Below are 22,175 nucleotides of genomic sequence, written 5' to 3'. Positions count from 1 at the left end.
AAAATTTGATTCCGTTACTTATTGCCAATATGTGACCTACTAGGATAAGGAAGGGAATTTATTCTGATTTTAAATGCTTTTTTTTTTTAAAAGAGAACCTCTCTTACTTATATCATTTACTTAAATAGTCCATATACTTTGATCTGTAAACTCTTACTTATGTGAGTAGGCCTTACTCACCAAGTTTTCCCTTTGAGTGAAGTGGGTTAACTCATGTAGATGGCAAACTCTTCAGGGCAGGGACTTCATCTTTGGCTGAAAAGCTCAAAGCACATGTATGGCACCAGATACATTTTTAATCTTTTCACTTGGGTTAACACCAGATTAGTTAAACCAAGTATTGAGTAGCAATGTCCTGCAGAGTCCACCTTAGACAAAGGATTCCTTTCATAGCCTTCCATTCCCACAGCCATCCCTTCCACAGTCTATGTGAATGAAGTCTAACAATTAAAGGACTGGGGGAAGCTGGAGATTTGTGGGTACTAGTTATCAACAAATAGTCTCAGAAAATTAATTTGGAGAGAAGAAAAAACAAAAGGGGCTTGTTCACTCTTGTCAAAACTAACCAATTACTTTTATTTTTCATCTTTGAGTGATATTCACACCATTCAAGAAAAAACATTTGGGCCATGTGCCTGTGAACATACATGACCTTTATTGGAGACAGGTGGGGTCATTAATTATACAGAAGTAACATCACACCATTCTCTTCCAATTTAATCCCATTTAGTTTCCTTATAAATCTGTAGCAAAAGTGCACTTTTAACAGTTCTTCTTTTAATCTATAGTATATATTCTTTCAATATTATCTCTCTCAAATCAGATATTTTATTTGTAAAAATGTTTCACCAGATATACAAAATACATGTATAGTGTTCTGCATCACTTTTTTGTGTTTACTGTTTAGATTTGTTTTTTAAACTCAGTGCGCTCTCTTTTTGCAAGAGTTACTGATGACAGATTTCTGTTAGTGTCACTATCCGGGGGCTCTGGGTTTTCCTGCGAACAAGTGGAGAGGATTGCTAACCAAGAGCAATTTTCACACAAGTAGGAACAACAAGATGACAAAAAAGGTTTTACGGTTACTGATTAAATCTCTGAAAATGAGAGTACTTTGCATAATAAAAATCAGGAATTGACTGTCCATACTTTTTCTTCTCGAGAAGGAGAGGTGGGAGGGGATGGAACTTGTAACCAATTGTAATATGCTAATATTTACTAATTTCCATTTTAAAGAAAGGAATTAATTGCTAACAGGAGGTTTCCAGTTGTGAAAGGGAACAACAGATAATGAGTACAGCCACCATAAAGGACTGCATGTATATGATGGGTTGTCTTCATGAGGACAATATTTTGGTAAAATATTCTATTTATCCCGTACAAATCACAGAATTGCATAAATTAAATGTCCTCATAGATAACAATCACCAGTGCGTACTACGAAATGCTGTACTAAGACCAACAAGGCAGAAGACAGCTTTGGTGTTATTTAACAAGATGAAGAAAGGAAAATATCAATATCCACTCATGGTTTAGAGCCAGCTATGACAAGCTTTGGCACTGTAAAAGGACTTTTCAAAAAGAAAATTACATAAAGGGTTTCAGAGATTCCTTATAAAATCCCTTTAATCTTTTCTTTCTAATTATCCTTGAGATTATACTATATACATTTGTAATGGATAGTTACTTAAATTCAGTCTTCATAAGACTAACATACTTTTCCCCTGTTAAGCAAGGCCTATAGTGGCATATCAAATCAGAGAGCATTTTCAGGGGCAATGATTCACATGTCAAAACTAATGTACCCAACAAGATGAAGAGGAACTCTTTGCAAGGTAGTGTATGTTAACCTTTCTTTGTTTTTTGTTTTTCTTCCTTAATGGAAATTTCTTATTTCAAAGACTAGGAACAACTGGATTAGTTATGTAAATAATGCTTCCCTTGGTTAACTCTTCACAATTAGTGCTGCTTCTGGGTATTATCATAGGCAGATATGGTCCTGCATCTGTTTACTATATACTGAATGAAATGCTGAACAGATCCTGTTTCAGAAGAGGGCACTTTTGGCTTATGCAATAGCTCCAAGAAATACTGTAACTTTAAACTTTCTATAACAACTGGTTGCAAGACATGCACTTTTAAAAGCTCAACTGCTTCTTTGCTCCCCTTGAATTTGCAGCATTGTGGCTTTGAGAGTCAAACTTTTGCTTAAAAAATTAAAAAGTACAACAGATTAGGTTAAATGTGGAAAAAAAATTACATCTTCTGGAGGGGGGACTAGGAAGTAAAAGTTAACAATATACAAAAAAGAGTGCTATTAGTGTTATCTAAAACCAAGATGATACATACTGAGGAATTTATAATGCTGCAGAAATAGCTTTTTGTCTACCTTTTTAAAAATTACAGACTTGACGTTCCCAATATGTTTGAGCACTGTACTGTTTCGCATGTCTGAGTCACCAAAAATATCCAGCAACTGGCTGCTGCTCATATCTCAAAATATGTGTTCAGCTGACACTGAATATTGAAATCGTTCTGCTAAAATACAGAAAAATGACGATGATAGACTCCAAGGTATAGCCTCAGGCTGACACTGAATGGTAAAGAATTCCACAATGCTACTTTTAAAACCTTTCTTCAGTTCTTGAACAAATAAGCAGCCAGGTTTCAAGTAGAGGTAACCCAGATTTTGGAAGCTAGCAATGTAAAAAAAAGCCCAGAAAGAAAATCAGAGCAAAAGCTCTTCTTGTTATGGAAGTCAGCACTCATCCTCCAAGAAATGGCAGAGGTAAACCTTTCTTCTCCCTGCTGGATCTCTCATGGTCCTACAGCAATGATGAGGAATTGTTTCTGCTGTCACTGATGTCCTTGGGACATAACCTTGATCCCTTTTTTATTTGTACACATTTATCATTTCAGTTTTAGTCTCTTGACTGGTAGAAGAGGATATATCCGGATTCTGAGTTTTTGGAAATGTCTGATGTTAACCCATAGAATTCTTCAATGGCCTGGGCATCAATTTTCTGCAATTCAACAAGACATTAAGATTAGACCCACTCAAAATAACCAACACTGAGCACATACACCCTCCCCCAATGAAATACTATTTCCAGTTTACTATATGAAGAAGTTGACTGAAAGCTACCCAATATTAATACACCAAACATTTCTTCAGTAGATTAAACTGCTTAATTTGGAGAAGATTAAATCAGGATAAATTTATAAGACTGTCAGATCAAGAAAATAGTGCACTGTGAAGCTACAGTGCACACACAAGGGCTCTATGAAGGCCTGCTCTAAAAATTCTAGCTGACATTTCACCCTCAGCTCTTTCCAACAACTGGAGTCGCCACCTTCCCTTACCCAAAGCCATGCAGCCTGTATGAAGATGAAAAAGAGTCTGCTGTTAACATGGGAAAATATCTCCACCGGATAATAAGGAGTGCGCACAAAATTTTTAGTAAATTCAACAGGCAGTCTAAATGAACTGCTACCTCACAAGAGGTGATTGGGGCTTCAAAAATGAACACAACTCCTGCACTATCGGTTACTAATCAGGATCACCTATCAATAATGTAACACACAGTCACTATTTTCACATTAACTCTGTAAGAGTATACAACAAATGGGGCTTGCTCTCCCTGGAATCTAGCATCATGCTGACTAGTATGATGTTCAGAACCTCACGAGTATTTAGATAGGGGAATAGCTTCTTTTCAATACAGACAGGAATAAATTTCTTGCCTACACAATTTAAAATGGAGAGAAAATTATTGCAGGAAAGCACAGCCAGAAAAATGAGTTTTGCATTTTGCTCTCAAAGCGGTGAGGCCTATGGTCATTATCTCTTGCGGGTGTGAGTTCCACGGTCGTGGTCCATCTTCTGCGAATGAGTTGTTTCTCATTATTGGTCAACAATTTCATTGTTCCAGTGGAATGCAGCTGTCCTGAGAGGTCAGTGTCAGGAAGAGCTAATCCCATGTAAGACTAAATTGGATTCTGCAGTCAATGGGGAGCCAGTACAGAGACTGAAATACTAGAACGAATGCTCATGACCTGTGTTGCTAAGCAGACAATGGGTTCCTTTAGTATTTTAAAATGCCTTTAGGTTACATGATCCACCAGGATAAGATGATGGCCTGAGGTGGGGAGCCAAGAGGAAATCAGTCTAGAGCGACTGAAGCTGCAATCTCCTCTACCATCCCCAAAATAGAAGATTTGGGAACCAGAGAGAAACTAAGTATATGAAAGAATCGCTGGGTGACCTTTAATACTATCCCACACAGCAGCGAAGATGGCTTTGGGATACCACAAAACCAAGATTCTTGGTCCAAAGAAGAAACTCTGCTTTGGGTGGAGGAAACAGGGAGCGTTCTCTGCTTGAACACACAGAGGAAGGCCCCAAGCTACAACTCGTCTAAGGAACCTCATCAACACCAAAATGGCTATTAGTACAGAATAGGCAGGAGATACAGTCCTTGGTATGAAGGAGTCTCTCAGAATTGATAGCATCTTGGTTCTGAACTCACAGATCCATATGGAGTCAAATATTCAGGACAAAAAACAGTGGCCTTTTTCTTTTTTTCCTTCTCTACACCTCAGTTCTGAGGGAGAGAGCAATGGTACTGAGGCTTCACAGTACGTGGGCCAAAGGGAGTATTTCCCTCTTCAGATCAGGGGTCTCTTGGGATTCAGACTTCCACATGGCATCAAGCAAGGAATAAAGGCTCAATGCCAACTCAAACATCATACTGAGCTGCTTTAAGGGTGTATCCAGAACTGAGATTCCTGGTCCTTTTGAGCCCTCAGGGTTAAGGTAGCACAAAAGGCATTTCTCAGTATGTGCACCTCAGTGGGACATAGGCAGCATTACATATGCAGGGCTGTTAAGCACATTTTCACATTACAACTGGCATCATTTGAAACTGGTTACCTTGCCAGCCATCCTATGAAAATAAGAGGTGCCCAGTACAGAGAAACAATTAACACACAAATTAACTGCAATGACGCAACTACACTATATAGCTATAATTAAAAGCAGGAGAGTTTAGTAACAACCTAAAATACAGCAAACAGAAAAGGGAGAAATCTAAAGGGACTCCAATTAGACATCCAACAGGAACTAGAGGATAGCACTGCAGCTCCATATATAATGTTCAGGCTGAACGATCAGTACCACAAGGGAACTTGCCTGCAGCCCCAACCACCAAAGCTTACTAGAAGTTTCCAGTTAAGAAAATGCAGAGTGCACAGGCTGAACCAAGCATGTGAATTTGTACAGGTGATAGCCAAAGAACCACCAATTTATTCCTTAGTATGTTTATGTGCATGAGCAGATCCAGCAGCTTCAGCAATGTTCTGGTGGTCTGCTGTGAAAGTACTGGTCATAAAAATGAAAGCTGCCTGAGTGTGCACTCAATTTTGAAGAGAATGTACATTACCTGCTTGTTTAGGCCAGTGCTTTTCTTTTTCCCCACCCACTTTATGAGCCTGGGGCAACACACACTTGGTAAGTTGCCAGAAAGATGCAACGAACACAAAATGGAATTACAAAGGGTATGATTTGAAACAAGACATGCATTATGTTGTGTGAAAATCCAAAATTCCTCAAATGCATGCATTTCAAAATGCTCTGAAATTCTGGGGGAAAATATATGGGACAAATAAGTGTATATTTTTCCGAAGTTCTTTTCCCAGGAAGCCTTGTATATGAATATTGAGGAGAGAAAGATCAGTCATTCTAACAGAAAAAATACTCTCAAAAGCATATTCACCAACAGACTTAATATAATTATCTGGCAGCTCTGCAAATATTCTCTGCTGTTTAATTTAATTTAAATACCAACCAACTTACCATGAAATCAACTCTATTTCCACTATCTAGCATTTTGAATATAACCTGGAAATATTCTTATGGATTCACTTATTTTTAAATTCTTTGGTAGCATAGCTATATATCCTAACTCATTTCCACATTCACATTCACAGATTAACAAATTAGAGACAGAAAATAACTATTTGATTACCTTGTCTCCTCCCCCTTCCATAGCGGGATTGTTTTCACCAATATACTCAAGAGTTTTGTCCAGCCTAGTTTTAAAGTAACAATCAGTTGATGTTTCTACCAGTTCTCTTTGGGAGATGGTTCTACAGCTTAACTGACCTGATATTAAGGATTTTTTTTTTTTTTTGCTTTGCTATTGAACCTATCATCTTTTGATCATTTTCTGGTCCACCTGAAACAATACTTTTCCCTCCACAGCATTTACAACCCTCAAATAATAGTTAGAGTTATTGCTCTCCTGAGTAACTATTTAGCTAAGCTACAAATTCGTTCTTTTTATCTTTCCTCATAATTTGGGGAAACCAATGTGGATAATAGACACTCTCCCCTCTACTCCATATAGAGATTGCCACTGTGCTGCATCACTTTCGGTTGCTACATGTGATAGCTTGGCAAGCTCACAGTATAGGAAAGTGCATTTATCCACATTGCTCTCAAGTCATTTGGCTTTGTATATTATTCTATTTGAAGTCAATTGGCTTTGGTATTTGACATGTGACAGGTTTTCACATATGCTGTAATAATACACTTTTACCTAAATAACTTTCATTTACCTGATATTTTACTTGAAACTTGAACCTTCACCCAAGCAAAAATGAAACAAGACTCCTTCACTTTGATTGCATTTAGCAAATCTTGAAGCTAGTAAAAGAAGAGTAAACTGCTTCCAATTTACATTTCAGATCCAAAAAATCATAGCATTTATAACAAAAAGGTTATAAAGCTTTTTGAAGTCTTACATTCTGAAACCAATAGAGACAAAAAGATTTATCCTCTGTTCTCTTACTACTTGGCAAAGCAGGCACAGAGGCTTTGGAATTATCTGTGAGCAGACTCAGGAAGACAACTTTATATGTTTCATACTTAGCAGGTTAAATCTCCAGGGCTTGAAAAGTATACTTGCCCGCTTGTCCCTGGTGTGCAGGGACTTCCCCAGGCAAATGATAAGGTCTATGTCTGCTACTTCTGCAGAATCTAAGCTTTATTTTTATAAATTACTTTTGCATGCCTCATGATTGTGAATATATCTTTCTGAATTTGACCTGATGAAGTACTAAGTTTCCTGCAGTCTCTTTGTGATACTAAGCAGCAGCAACATGACACAACCAAAATGGTCAGTTTCAGAGCTGCTAATCAAAATCTTGTGGGGAGCAATGAAACTGACAATAATCATTTCAATTTCACTGTGTAGTGAAGCTAGACAAGCTAGAGCAGCAGCAGCAAGGAGCAAAGCTATTTATAGGAACAGAGGACTCACAAAAGGAAACGGGATGGGCAAAGCTGTAGCCCCTGTTCCTGCTACAGCCTGCAGTAGGTCACCCCATCTCGCTAATCATTACAGTAGCCAGGATGATTCCCAAAAACACATTATTCAGGGCAGGTGTACTGTATCTGGGGGTGGAGGACATAGGTAGGGAATGGACAGGAAAGACATTGCTTTTCTGACAGAGGAGGGTGGGAGGGGAGTTTCAAGTTTATCAGACCCTTCCAGTTAGAAGCAGATACAAAAGACAGTCATTGAGTGGAGTTTCCTGGTAGGAATAGTCTACACTCTTCCCAGTGGGGCTTTTCAACAGGACTTTCATGACTGGACTTCACTTATGCCAAACATTTCCACCCCTAATTTTTCAACTGTGGCTTTCAGAACATACGGGATAGGAACGTGTTTTAAATGTAAAGACTCATCCTGCAGAAACTGATGACAATCCCCTGCCCCGCAGCTGCCACTCCCCTCCCCTCCCCTTAATATGGGAAAAGCTTCCCATTTGCCAGGGGATTTTTCAACTGCTGAATCTCCAGCTTTACAAGAGCTACATTCTGGATTCCCAATCCTGAGGAGCACAGTGAAGATTCAAGAGAGAAACAACTCACACAGACAACACTATTTTCAGATCAGTGAGATTATGAGGTTAAACAATAAAATTTCACGTTACTTTAAAGCATGACTCAGGTAAGAAAAGTGAATGAAAATCTGACATCTTTGTCGGAGACAAATCTACTCTGTGTCTTCTAGATCAGTGGTTCTCAAACTAGGGCTGCCACTTGTTCAGGGAAAGCCCCTGGCGGGCCGGGTCGGTTTGTTTGCCTGCTGTGTCCGCAGGTTCGGCCGATCGTGGCTCCCACTGGCCGTGGTTCGCCGCTCCAGGCCAATGGGGGCTGCAGGAAGGGTGGCCAGCACATCCCTCAGCCCGTGCCGCTTCCTGCAGCCCCCGTTGGCCTGGAGCGGCGAACCACAGCCAGTGGGAGCCGTGATCAGCCGAACCTGCGGATGTGACAAGTAAACAAACCTGCCCAGCCCGCCAGGGGCTTTCCCTGAACAGGCGGCGGCCCTAGTTTGAGAACCACTGTTCTAGACCAAGCCAACACACATGCAAGAGATTAAACTGTATTCTGTTCTTACTCATGGTTCAGTACAATTGCCATCAGTGTTTTCAGACAGAGAAATTTTGCTTTGGCCCATAAAATGAGCAAAAATTACATGGAAGAATATATAACAACATGGCTATTTTATGGCCTCTTTAAAAACCATACATGTTTTTAAAGGGATTTTTGATAGCTGCTTTCAACTACCTTTGATAGCTGCTTTCAACTACCTGAAAGGGGGTTCCAAAGAGGATGGATCTAGACCAGGGCTGGCTCTAGGCACCAGGCACCCAAGCACATGCTTGGGGCGGCACCTGGTAAGGGGCGGCGGGGGGACCGCGGCGCAGCATTCCGCGGGGGGGGGTGCTCCGGTGGCGCAGCGCTGGGGGGGTGGGCTCCGGTTTCGCGGGGCTCGGCGAGGGGGGTGGCGCGGGCGCGGCGCTGGAAGGGGGTTCCGGCGGCGCTCGGCAGGGGCGGGCTCCGGCAGCGCGGGGCTCGGCGCTGGGGGGCAGCGCGGGCGCGGCGCTGGAGGAGGGTTCCGGCGGCGCTTGGCAGGGGCGGGCTCTGGCGGCAGGGGGCGTTGCGGGGCTTGGTGCTCGGGGGGGGGGGAGCGCGGGCACGGCGCTGGAGGGGGGTTCCGGCGGTGCTTGGCAGGGGCGGGCTCCGGCGGCGGGGGGCGTCGTGGGGCTTGGCGCTCGGGGGGGGGCGTTCCGGCGGCGCTCGACGCTCGGGGGGGCGTTCCGGCGGCGCTCGACGCTCGGGGGGGGGGGCGGGCTCCGGCGCGCGGCGGGGGGGCGGCGCTCTGGGGGGGATTCCGGCGGCGCTTGGCGCGGCGCTCGGCCGGGGGGGGAGCGGCACGGCCTGGCGCTGGGCAGCAAAAAAGCTAGAGCCGGCCCTGATCTAGACTGTTCTCAGTAGTAGCAGATGACAGAACAAGGAGTAATGGTCTCAAGTTGCAGTGGGGGAGGTTTAGGTTGGATATTAGGAAAAACTTTTTCACTAGGAGGGTGGTGAAGCACTGGAATGGGTTACCTAGGGAAGTGTGGAATCTCCTTCCTGAGAGGTTTTTAAGGTCAGGCTTGACAAAGCCCTGGCTGGGATGATTTAGTTGGGATTAGGTCCTGCTTTGAGCAGGGGGTTGGACTAGATGACCTCCTGAGGTCCCTTCCAACCCTGATATTCTATGATTCTACCTTGGTGCTATTACTAATCAGAGTTTGGACTTATTTTAAGGAGTGATCTAAAAAAGGCCAAGAGATAAACCTTCATGTTTTTAAAATACAACTCAATGGGATATACAACAAAATGCTGCCACATGTTCATGTGTGTGTATATATTTTAGATACATACTCAAAACATTTATAGGCAAGATATTTTGTGGAGTACAAAATAAGTTTATTTTAGCTAGAGTATATCTAAATACTCTACTAAAGATCAGAAATCCTATGGATATCTTCAGTATCTAACTAACCATGTGCTCACAAGTCTCTGATTTTCTAACTCTTTCCACAGATCTTGCTACCTGTCTGTGGCAAAAATCAAGAATCCTTCCTTTTACCTACTCTTAACCTACAAAAGAAGATGAAAGGATGTTGAATTTAGTGTTGAGCTACAGCCATCAGAAATATTTAGGATCAAGCCACTGACTCTAGAAAGCAAACTGGTCTCGAGAGAGCCTGAGATGTGGGAAAAAATACCCTGGTGTTTTACATTCTTAACAGAACAGTTGTGGTTGTACCAAATAGATGTCATCCTCAGTCTTCTGCCAAGTGATTAATGCAGCCCCTCAGTTGAGCACGGTTCTACAAGTCAATTATATATACACAAATCTGCTCAGAACTCGATGAGGATGCCCCATACACATATTTTGTTATAAATCTTTCATGGATGCAAAATGAATTCCTAGATACTGAAACAGGATCCCTGCACGTAGCTGGAAAATGGCACTGTCCATACTGTTCTCACAACGTAAAAGCAATCTGTTTACCTACCTCTACAATGTCGTCATCAAATAGCAGCCAAAAGCCATGGCTCTTCACTATGGTGATATAATGTCCACGGTTTGGACCGCTGCCAGAAAAAAGGTCAAAGATTTATTACACTGATGCCTACATATGAAAACCAAAACATTTGTAAATAACTCAAGCTATTATAGATGGAGCTGATAGTGCCACCTATAGTTAAGGTTCTTCCAGTGTAAGACCTTATTTTCAATTGCCTATAACTTTGCCCAACCATAACAGTTTGCCAAACCTTAACATACTGGGTATCTACCTCAGATTTACTTAAAAATAAAGAAAATAAAATTTCAGCAAAAATGGTTCGGCCATTTTTGAGAACAAGGTTAGGGGCAATAAATATGTTGTTCTGACCACATAAAAAAAATCCATACAATGGTTTGGGTAAGAAGCTTTAGGGTCTCTGCTTTGGAGCAAGGACTTGATATTTAGTAACAAGAATGTGCCATTTGTGATTCTCATGAAAAAATGCCCAAATCAGCCAAGTTACAAACCTTTGGGAGAAAAAAATCTTAGTTTGTGCTTGCTCAATAGAGACATGTCAGAGTTTGACAGCTACATTCTCTGAAGATCCCATCTGTACTGAGCATGCTTCAGACCAGGGCTGCAGGCACCACTCAGCTAGACTTTCTGTGCAATTGCTGCTCCCCATTATTGTGGCACTATCACCAGAACAGAGTGCAGAGAGACCCTCTTGCATGTGCTCTCAGTACTCTCCTGTTGGAAGTGTGGTGGAGGAAGCTGCCAGATCCAAATGCAGAGTGAACAAGAGCCAGAGCAGATGGGTAAGGGTTGCAAAGGAAGTAGATTGGGACAAGGAATTTTTTGGGGGGGATAGCTCAGTGGTTTGAGCATTGGCCTGCTAAACCCAGGGTTGTGAGGCAATTCACTTAGGAATCTGGGGCAAAATCAGTACTTGGTCCTGCTAGTGAAGGAAGGGGGTGGACTCGATGACCTTTCAAGGTCCCTTCCAGTTCTAGGAGATAGGATATCTCCATTTATTTATTTATTTATAATTTAATGTACACTAGCACTAGGTAAGCCACCAACTGCTGACCTTAGACAGTGAGGGAGCAAGTTAAGGATAAAACAAGAAACTAAACTCTCACTTTTTCTGGCTTTATTTTGTGTTTCATTTAGGAACTGAACAACACAAACATAAAATAACATAGCTTTTTTAAAGGACTTTACTGTGTATGGGGAAAGTGATTCTGTAGCCCCATTCAGTGTTATAAACTGACTGGAATTAACAATTTCTGCTTTAGAATGAAGCCTTTTTTTGTTTAGAATAGGTAAATTAAAGTGAAGTTATCAAAGCAAAACATTTTAAACAGCTGTTTTAAAAGATCTAAAATATTTAGAAAATAAATTTGTACCTGGTCTATCCTAGTATGTTAGGTTCCAGCCTGATACAAGTTTACAACAGAGCTGTGGAACTCCTAAAAAAGCCAGTGTTTACGAAACAACAGCTCTAGAGCACAGCTGCTGACCCCTTCAATAAGACAAAGTCACATTGACCGCCATTTCTATGTGTCATTACTGAAAGCTATATTTATGCTTATTGGAATGTGTGTCACAGCTAGCAAACTTAGGATCCAGCCCTGCAAACTCACAAGAGAAAGTTTGGACAGGATCCTTTCTTTTGCAACATCAGTACGTTGTATGAAAATGTATTTCAGAACTATATCACAATATCAGAAACGTACAGCACAGACAGTGTAAATAAATTCAACAGACACCGGCATGTGTTGGTTTTGTTGGCTCTCTAATTTTGACACTGATACTTTGGAAATATTCTATGGACCTTATGCTAGGTTTCCAACTACTTTAAGATTTACCCCCCACTCCAAAAAAAACCAAAGAACAAATAATCCCCGACCATCCCATCCTAAAGCCTGGTCTAATCTGAAGCGTAATATCAGCATAGCTTCAGGGTTGTAAAAAACCATACCTCAACCGACATATCTATACTGACGTAACCCCCAGCATACACACAGCTATATTGACCCGAATAGTCTTCTTTTGACACAGCTAGCTTTGTTTGCACAGGTGTCCCTACACCAACAGAAAAACCTCTTCTGTTGGTGTAGGCTGTGTCTACTCTACAGGGCTATCCCGGCATAGCTATACTAGCACAGTCTCAACATAGTATAAACATACCCCATTTTTGACTTCTGTGAATAACATTTGATCTTTTCTTACATAATGCAGTGTTCGCAAAGGCTTTTCTATTTGCATCAAGTTTTTTAAACAAAATATTCGTTTTTCAATTATTTTAATTAAATTTTAATAATGCTGGATCAGAACTGCGCAGCCGATTTAAAAAGCAGTATGCAATTTAACCACTTGGTGGCACCAGCATTTTTTTAAAAAATTTAATGATCTAGCAAGTGGCAACATACAAACAGATTCTATTTTGAGAAATTTGTTTTTCCAAGATTTCCTTTATTTCATTTAGCTTTCCTGGAAGCTTTAGCATGTTTTAAAGCTATATAAAAAGAGCAAGGCTGAGACTGTGCACTCTGTATAGAAAAATAGGCTGAAAATATTTTCAAAAATATGTTTAAATGTAAAAACATGTAAAAACCTTTTTATTCTTTCAGTTGATTAGCTTAGATGTTGCTGAGATTGTTTTCCATTGTCAGCTGCTGCAGTGGTATTCAAATGTACATGAATGACCAGGTGAGTTAATTTTCATGGAAACTCATGTAAAACTCAGAAAGCATTGGAGACATACCTGCCACAGTGAACAACTACAGCCACAAGGTCATACATTCTGTCAGGGTTTGTAGCATCTCCTGAAGTATTAAAGAGCCGAAGCTCCAAGGGAAAGACTACACGGTAGGAGAGTTTGGTGTATCGGTGCAGCTGGTCCATGTATTTGAACCTTTTTAAGTGCAGAGCTAGAATCATGGGCAACTTCTTCACTCTCATTCTGGACCATAAAATATATTAAACATAGAACATCACATTAGAAAATACCCCTTACATTAGATAAACCTTTTAAAAGAAAAAATTAGAATTTGTGTTTAAATGATTAAAAAAAGTTTAATCTGAAATTCAGTTTTAATGAAGATGATCTGTAAAGAGCTGCTTTTTATACAAGCATTTTGGTACAAGTGGGAAAGATTTATACCACAACTGACATCCACATGCAAAACAGCTGCTTGCCTACACTGAACCAATCATCTTTCATCATATGAGGGAAAGTGAAAGATGGAATAAACCTCTGTCCTTCTGGACTGGCTTCTATTAACTAAGAAATGAGAAAAATAGATTTTCTACATCTGTGGCTGAAGGGGAAAACGTTCTGGAGGCATCAAACTGATTACAACTAACAGGGAAAAAGGAGTGATGTCTGGTAGTTCTTTAGGGGAGGAATGTGAAACTAACCTTTTGGGGTCCCCTCTGACTGTAGGAGCTGCTCCGAATTTATGTTTTCCCTGACATTTCCCCACCTCGAATGTCAGTTATTTTGTTGTTTCAAAGAATTGTGATTGGATTAATATTGTAAATTTACTAGGGCTGTCAAGCGATTAAAAAAAATCACGATTAATCATACGATTAAAAAAATTAATTGTGATGAATTGCACTGCTAAACAATAATAGAATACCATTTATTTAAATATTTTTGGATGTTTTCTACATTTTTAAATATATTGATTTCAATTACAACACAGATTACAAAGTGTACAATGTTCACTTTACATTTATTTTGATTACAAATATTTGCACTGTAAAAAACAAAAGAAACAGTATTTTTCAATTCACCTAATACCAGTACTGTAGTGCAATCTCTTTATCATGAAAGTTGAGCCTAAAAATGTAGAATTATGTACAAAAAAATAACTACATTGAAAAATCAAACAATGTAAAACTTTAGAACCTACAAGTCCACTCAGTCCTACTTTAGCCAATCGCTCAGACAAACAAGTTTGGTTACAATTTGCAGGAGATAATGTTGTCCGCTTCTTGTTTACAATGCCACTTGAAAGTGAGAACAGGCATTTGCATAGCACTGTTGTAGCCAGCATCACAAGATATTTACGTGCCAGATGTGCTAAAGATTCATATGCCCCTTCATACTTCAACCACCATTCCAGAGGACATGTGCCCATGCTGATGACGGGTTTTGCTCGATAACAATCCAAAGCAGAGTGGACTGATGCATGTTCATTTTCATCATCTGAGTCAAATGCCACCAGCAGAAGGTTGATTTCCTTCTTTGGTGGTTCGGGTTCTGTAGTTTCCGCATCCAAGTGTTGCTCTTTTAAGACTTCTGAAAGCATGCTCCACACCTCGTCCCTCTCAGATTTTGTATGGCACTTCAGATTCTTAAACTTTGGGTTGAGTGCTGTAGCTATTTTTAGAAATCTCACATTGGTACCTTCTTTGTAAAATGAACATATGCTGGGTCTCATCCGAGACTGCTATAACATGAAATATATGGCAGAATGCAGGTAAACAGAACAGGAGACACACAATTCTCCCCCAAGGAGTTCAGTCACAAATTTAATGAACGTATTTTTTTAATGAGCGTCATCAGCATGGAAGCATGTCCTCTGGAATGGTGGCCGAAGCATGAAGGGGCATACAGATGTTTAGCATATCTGGCACGTAAATACCTTGCAACACCTGCTACAAAAGTGCCATGCAAACGCCTGTTCTCACCTTCAGCTGACGTTGTAAATAAGAAGCAAGCAGCAGTATCTCCCATAAATGTAAACAAACTTAAAAAAAAAAGACTTAGAGACACCTTAGAGACTAACAAATTTATTTGAGCATAAGCTTTCGTGGGCTACAGAGCACTTCATCGGATGCATGCAGTGGAAAATACAGTAGGAAGATATATATACACAGAGAACATGAAACAATGAGTGTTACCATACACACTATAAGGAGAGTGATCAGTTAAGGTGAGCTATTATCAGCAGGAGAGAAAAAGAACTGTTTGTAGTGGTAATGAAAATGGCCCATTTCCAGCAATTGACAAGAAGATGTGAGGAACTGGTGGGGGGGGGGGGGGGGGAGAGCATGGGGAAATAGTTTTACTTTGTGTAATGGCCCATCCACTCCCAGTCTTTATTCAAGCCTAATTTAATGGTGTCCAATTTGCAAATTAATTCCAATTCAGCAGTCTCTCGTAGGAATCTGTTTTTGAAGATTTTTTGTTGTAATATTGCGACCTTTAAACCGGACAGTCTCTACGTAAAAGAATAAATGGACACAAACCAGATGTCGAGAATTATAACATTCAAAAACCAGTTGGAGAACACTTCAATCTCCCTGGCCACTCGATTACAGACCTAAAAGTCGCAATATTACAACAAATTAGGCTACTGTATTTTCCACTGCATGCATCCGAGGAAGTGGGCTATAGCCCACGAAAGCTTATGCCCAAATAAATTTTTTAGTCTCTAAAGGTGCCACAAGTACTCCTGTTCTTTTTGCGAATACAGACTAACACGGCTGCAACTCTGAAACCTTTTTTTTTTTTTTTTTTTAAGCGATTGGCTGAACAAGAAGTAGGACTTGAGTGGATTTGTAGGCTCTGAAGTTTTACACTGTTTTGTTTTTGAGTGCAGTTATGTAACAAAAAAAAATCTGCATTTGTAAGTTACACTTTCACGATAAAGAGATTGCACTTCAATACTTGTATGATATGAATTGAAAAATACTATTTCTTTTATCATTTTTACAGTGCAAATATTTGTAATCAAAATAATATAAAGTGAGCGCTGTACACTTTGTATGCTGTGTGGTAACAGAAATTAATACATTTGAAAAGGTAGAAAAATATTCAAAAATATTTAATACATTTCAATTGGTATTCTATTGTTTAAAGGTGCAATTAATTGTGATTCATTTTTTAAAATCGCAATTAATTTTTTGAGTTAATCGCACAAGTTAACTGCGATTAATCAACAGCCCTAAAATTTACACTAACATCTGTCCCCGCCAAGAGAGAACATTAACATTTTCCAGCATATCCTAACCTTACCTCTTCTGTGCTTCCTGTTTACTGCGACACTGCTCACAGTAGTATTTATATTCACTGCATAAAGTCTCAGTATTACTGAACCCCCTGTGGAAGTTGAGAGCAAAAAAATGAATTACAAACATGTGGGAACCTTAGTCACCCCCCCACCCACCACTACTTATTTTACTATCCTGCTGCTATCACAGAAAAGAAATATACCACAGATGAAGATTTCTCTCAAACAAGAATACCTCCCAACCGCTGGTTTTAACTTGTCCCAGTCCCATGTTATAGGATCTAAGATTCTAGCTGAGGAAATTTGGATATGGCTCCCTTCAGAACATGAACTGGCCAGTATCTAATCATCCGTCAAACCGAGGGGTAGAGCACACAGCAATATAGGCTGTCATGGTTTTGGTTGTCCAATTATCTAGTTCACACCTATTGTGTGATATCTGGGGACATGTACAAAAATTAAAACTCATTAACACTGGCCATAATTTGCCCACAAAAGCACATAATCACCCCCCCCCCAACTCACTCATCATTAGTGCCGTTATCAGCTATTAAAAAGCCAGGTCCAATGAATGCATCTTGCATAGCGCTGGGTTGATAAGCTTGGGCTTTGACAGGCTATCAGAGAGCAAATTCTAAAGCAGAGAGCTGTTCAACAAGAATGCCCTGTTGCCTGCCCTCAGAAGCTCAAGCACTCTTTAACAAAGAGCAGGAGCATTTCAGCAAAATGCAGCAGCAGGGTGACAAGGTAAAAATATTTTGAAAACAAACATGAATACTTAGTTTTGAAAAACTCTGAACACATGATGTAGTATTAACAGCCTTAAAAGACACAATTAAATGGATAATTCTTACAGTTTTGGTAGACTTTCTGTATAACAGGATCTTGAGCAGAATTTATTAGTTTACGGTAAGCTTGGGTCCTAAACTGCTGCACAACTGAATACCTAAAGTAGCCACTCCATTCAGAATGTGTGCAGATGTGTTTCTTCCAACCAGATTCCTTTTCATTTACCTTAGGCAGTGCGTAATTGATGTATTTTGTTCCACATCAACCGATAGGTCCAGGAAGTCCTCATCTTTGCTACTAACCTTAAAAAAAAGAAATACTTCATTGCGGCTTGGAATCTGGCAGGTTTAGAATTGCTTCAAGTCCCTGAAATGGTACAGATGTTGTGATTGCAAGTAAGAAGCTTTAGAATTTGACGAATGTATAAATGCAGTAAGTGGCCCTTTCCTGCACTACTCGAGAAATACTGAAACAATCTGACGTGTAGTTATAGTCCAAAAAGAGACTGTAAAAAAGGAACCTCCTTGTACAATGTCTTCCCCATGTGCCTGCAAGTCATATCTGCCTATTTTACTGACAAAACCAAGTTTTTACCACTGTCAGCACTCAGAAGGCTAGACAGGCTTTAAATGGATTCTATTCTGCTTCGTACAGCAATACAATTATCTGCCATATTTCAGACTCTTTAGTACTGGGAAAGATATAAGAGACAGAAAGAGCAGGATTTTCAGATGCTGGGGTGAGTGATAAGGCCTGGCCTTTAGGAAAACATTTGACCTGTGAGCCAATCACATTTAGTCTCAAAATCCCTGAGAAAGAAGCCCATTTGGTGCATTTTTAGAAAGTTCCTTTTTAGAGCATAAAAATAATTTAGATTTAAACTGTTGACTAGTATTTGGAGCTATTGAAAAAAAATGTTGCTATCCAATATTATACTAATTTTTCTTTTCCTCCCAACAAGGCTTTCATTTGTTTGAAATACTGTTAAACCAATGACTACATGGCTAAGTACAAATTCCCAGCTCAAAAGTGGTTCTTTCAGTTTCAGTCTTTCTGATCCCTCCTTCATTCTCAACACAGTGATTATGGGTTAACAACAAGAAATGTAATCTTTTGACTTATAATATAATTATAATAATATATGGAGATATACCTATCTCATAGAACTGGAAGGGACCTTGAAAGGTCATCAAGTCCAGCCCCCCGCCTTCACTAGCAGGACCAAGTACTGATTTTGCCCCAGATCCCTAAGTGGCCCCCTCAAGGATTGAATTTACAACCCTGGGTTTAGCAAGCCAATGCTCAAACCACTGAGCTATCCCTCCCCCCTTGAAAACACTTGGTTAAAACACAAATTCAGGAGTACCTTTCCCAGACTTGAAGAAGCAGCCTGTGTAGCTCAAAAGCTTGTCTCTTTCACCAACTGAAGTTGGTCCAATAAAAGATATTACCTCACGTGCCTTGTCTCTTTAACATCCTGACACAAACATGGCTACAACACCACTGCAAATTTAGCATTGTAAGTAAATGGTGAGTAACTCTTGTGGAAACACAACATACACTATGACTGTCACAAGAAATTACAACAGGACAAAAAGGTGGCTCCTATCCATCAGGTGCAAACTGCTTTGGTGGAAATGGGGAGGGGGAAGGAAAGGACACTGCGCTTTTACTAAGAAACATACCTTAATGAGTACTAGTTTGAATGGACAGCTGATACAGCCATAAAATAGGTTAGATTCAATTTTTAATCAGAAAATGTTCAATTTCATCTACCCTAATAAATGAAAAATTTTGTTTAGAATTAGGGAAAATGGTCCAGTGCCTTTGAAAATCAAATAAAGAGATGTTTTGTTTTTCAACATACAGCTTCACAGTTAAGACATCTGGTTTCGTTGGTTAGTGTTCCCTGGAAGATTTCATGGACCCATGTCAGATCAGTCTTGTCTCCTTCCTCACTCTCAATGCTGCCATTCTGGAGTTTGCCATTCTGTTTCTCCTGTTTTTTCTCTTCTTGTAGTAAGTCAGCAATAGTGTTTAGTAGGTAGTTTAGGAATTCATGTGCATCTTGCTGCATATAATTATCAAATAATTCTGGAAAGGAAACAGAAAAGATTGTGAAGAATGAAAGAGCATAACAACAACAATACTATCATTAAAGCAAAACTTTATAAGGCCACTCTGCTCTAGTGAAGCACTGCACGTTCTTTTCTCTCTTCTATAATTTTTAAAATCTTTTAGCCACTGCTATTAGTTAACAGTATTTAACTCTCTAAATTATGTCAGTATACACTATGTCAAAGATGCTATATGAAACAGAGCTGTAATTATGTAGTTCTAGCAACAGTTGTTATGGACTTCAGGTTACGCACTCTCCTACTTCTTGGCTCCCAGGAGGAAGGCAGCCTTCTAAAAATTAATTATGCTCCTTAAGTTAAGGGAGGCTGGCCTGACAAACATATAAAATTGGCTTCCATTGATTCTTTTGGGGAATGAGGGTAAGATGAGTAAGTTCAGATGTGCTGCAAGAGACCACTGGTACATGAAGTCCAATATCTTACCTCAAGAGGAAAATGAAAAAAATCCTATAACAGTAAATCAATGATAATTTACAGTCTCTGGGCTTGAAAAGATAACATGCATAAAGGTTCTTCACAACTAGTCCTGGGAAATAACCACTGGATTCCCAATACAAAGAAAAACTGATTACCCGTTACTTTTTTCTTGCCGAGTACAGGAGAGAAAGAGAGGGTGAGAGTGACTTTAAGCCACGTCTGAGCTTCCCTAATCTGGCCCTCACTATGTGTGTACCCAGTCCATGGTACAATTTAAAGCATTGCCAGTGATGCTCTAAGTTGTAATGGCTTGTTACAGACCTCTATATTGGCATTATATTAGCACAGAATAGCCAGGGCATCCAAAGCTCTGGGCTCCCTACCCTCTGTGTGATTGGCCGACATCAGGATGGAATCACTAAACCAGATGGAAAACCAACCTTAAATAAAGATACTTTACAGGGACCATCTACACACTCTTTATACTACACAAGCGGTGAAAATTTGTACCACATAAATTGGGGCATGAACCTTTTAAAAACCCAGTTAGTAAAAACTTGCCAAATGTCAGTCACTAGATATACTTGAAAAGAGTTCGGGTTACTTAAAAATGCGCAGCCTAATATCCTAATATTGAAATTTGATCAGGTACTTCAGTTATTCATTTACCATTTTCTTTCCTCAACCGGGAAATAAATTTCTTGGGTGGGATGACTCCCACCTTCTTCTTTTGTGTGGCAATGCTGTTGAAGAGATCGGAGAGGCACGTAAGGAGGCTTTCCTTCTTCCGGGGCTGGACCTTGTATGCCAAAACTTTTTCCCGAAACGGACGACAAAAATAAAGTGCCTGTAGGACTGAGTTGCAGTAGCAGGTATTGCCAAACTGGTTAAAACAGAACAAGACACATATTTCCATTATTACATCTGTTAAAAAGAAACCAACAAAGAGAGACTGAGGAAGCTAAGGACAAACAACAGAGAAGTACAAAAACTAATATGTAGAGAAATATTTTTATGAAATTAAAAAACTTTTCTAATTGAGACATTCCATCTGAAATGCTGGAAACCTAAATCACAACAGCACGAGAATCAAAATGTGAATGACAGATCATAACAATTTCTTTGTTTGAACAGAGCAAACTGTAACACAAAGTGTGAAAAATGAGATTTTTTTAAATTTTGTCTAAAGTTATATAATTAAGGAAGGTTTTCTGCATAAGATTTTTAGCATGATAGACCCATCCAAATTTTGGTGTTCTGAGTAATCACTTATTGCGAAGATATTGAGAACTGACATTTGTAATTCTGGCAAAGCAACGGACTAATGACCTTTCTAATTAAATATCCATATGTTAACTAGAGAGGAAGCCTATTTTTATGGAAGATGTTACCATGGGCCTTTTAAAAAACTTAACTGTTATGAGACGGTATCCTCAATAGTTATAGTGAGGAATGTTTGTAGTACTAGGAACATCTTACTAACAGAAAAAAGTAAAAGAAAACACTGGAAGGACACTTACTGAATTTGCGTTCTTTACAACCACTGAAGAGTTTTAAATAAAAAATATACAAAGGTTCATCAGTCAAGATATTTTTAAAAGTGATTTTTGGGACAGAACATGATAAACCTTGAGGGTGCTTCATTTTCAGAGGCCCCTCCAAAGTGGCTCAATTTGGACATGCAAAAGCTAAGGCAACAGAGTCACTAGTCATTGTTTAAAATCTTGGCCATAATTCCCATCGGATGGGAGAAACTGAAAGTAAACATTAGATCGAACTGCTTTCAATCTTGGAAGCCCAGACAGTGTGTAAGTAAATTTTCTCAAACAAAGTTTCAATTACCAAATTCTTTATGGAAGACCATCTCTAAAATACAGAATAATAAACTGTAATAAATAATTACAGTATCTGGGTAAATTGGGCCAAGCATCTTACACCTTTTAGAAAACAAGGATCAAGAATGGTACATATTAATGAATAATCAGTATGTGCTGTGGATCAAATGGGAAATTTTAGCATTGATTATACGAACTGAAGATCAAAAGATTAGCCTATATTTCAGGGGATTGAACTAACAGTAGCAGAGTTTCATCTGGAGCTTAACACATGTCAATTTAAAGGTGGCATGATTGACAAGAAGAGCAGCTAGGTGGAACAGATTCTCCATTATAGGTGCTGAAGTAGTATTGCTTTCTCTCATTTCTTATGTAACTATGTTAATATAATACCTTTACCAAACTTACTAAGGATCTGGATCAAAGCAGTTATCTTATCTGCAAGTTTTTTTTCTGTGGTAATTTAGTTAGTATTAAAATTCTATTTTATTTACACAAGCAACCACCATAGTTAATTTATTGAGGGGAGGGCTATGTGTATGGGGGATAATACA

General features: G+C 39.5%; 1 protein-coding gene across 14 annotated transcripts in view; it reads right to left on the bottom strand.

The window, feature by feature from the left end:
• The window catches only part of LOC101939167 (ubiquitin carboxyl-terminal hydrolase 12-like), a 152,610-nt gene that overhangs the window by 38,767 nt on the left and 91,668 nt on the right, over positions 1–22,175 (bottom strand). For 5 of the 14 annotated variants that reach the window (XR_010590271.1, XM_065556581.1, XM_065556582.1 and 2 more), the window contains 6 exons: positions 20,456–20,669; positions 19,099–19,325; positions 17,457–17,533; positions 16,448–16,531; positions 13,184–13,381; positions 10,420–10,498 (listed from right to left, as the gene is read on the bottom strand). Coding sequence is in view for 9 of the 14 variants with exons in the window: in XM_065556581.1 (XP_065412653.1) it covers positions 10,420–10,498; positions 13,184–13,381; positions 16,448–16,531; positions 17,457–17,533; positions 19,099–19,325; positions 20,456–20,669 (879 nt within the window). In the remaining 5 variants the exon portion in view is untranslated. Of the gene's footprint in view, positions 1–555; positions 3,024–6,026; positions 6,091–6,618; positions 6,808–10,419; positions 10,499–13,183; positions 13,382–16,447; positions 16,532–17,456; positions 17,534–19,098; positions 19,326–20,455; positions 20,670–22,175 lie in introns of those variants that run through there. The other 9 variants (XM_065556585.1, XM_005291771.4, XM_065556583.1 and 6 more) reach the window with 4 other exon arrangements.

This window comes from Chrysemys picta, chromosome 9 (assembly GCF_011386835.1).
Source record: "Chrysemys picta bellii isolate R12L10 chromosome 9, ASM1138683v2, whole genome shotgun sequence".
NCBI lineage: Eukaryota > Metazoa > Chordata > Testudines > Emydidae > Chrysemys > Chrysemys picta.
Note: the sequence above shows the minus strand (reverse complement) of the source record. Positions and strands in the feature narration are given on the sequence as shown.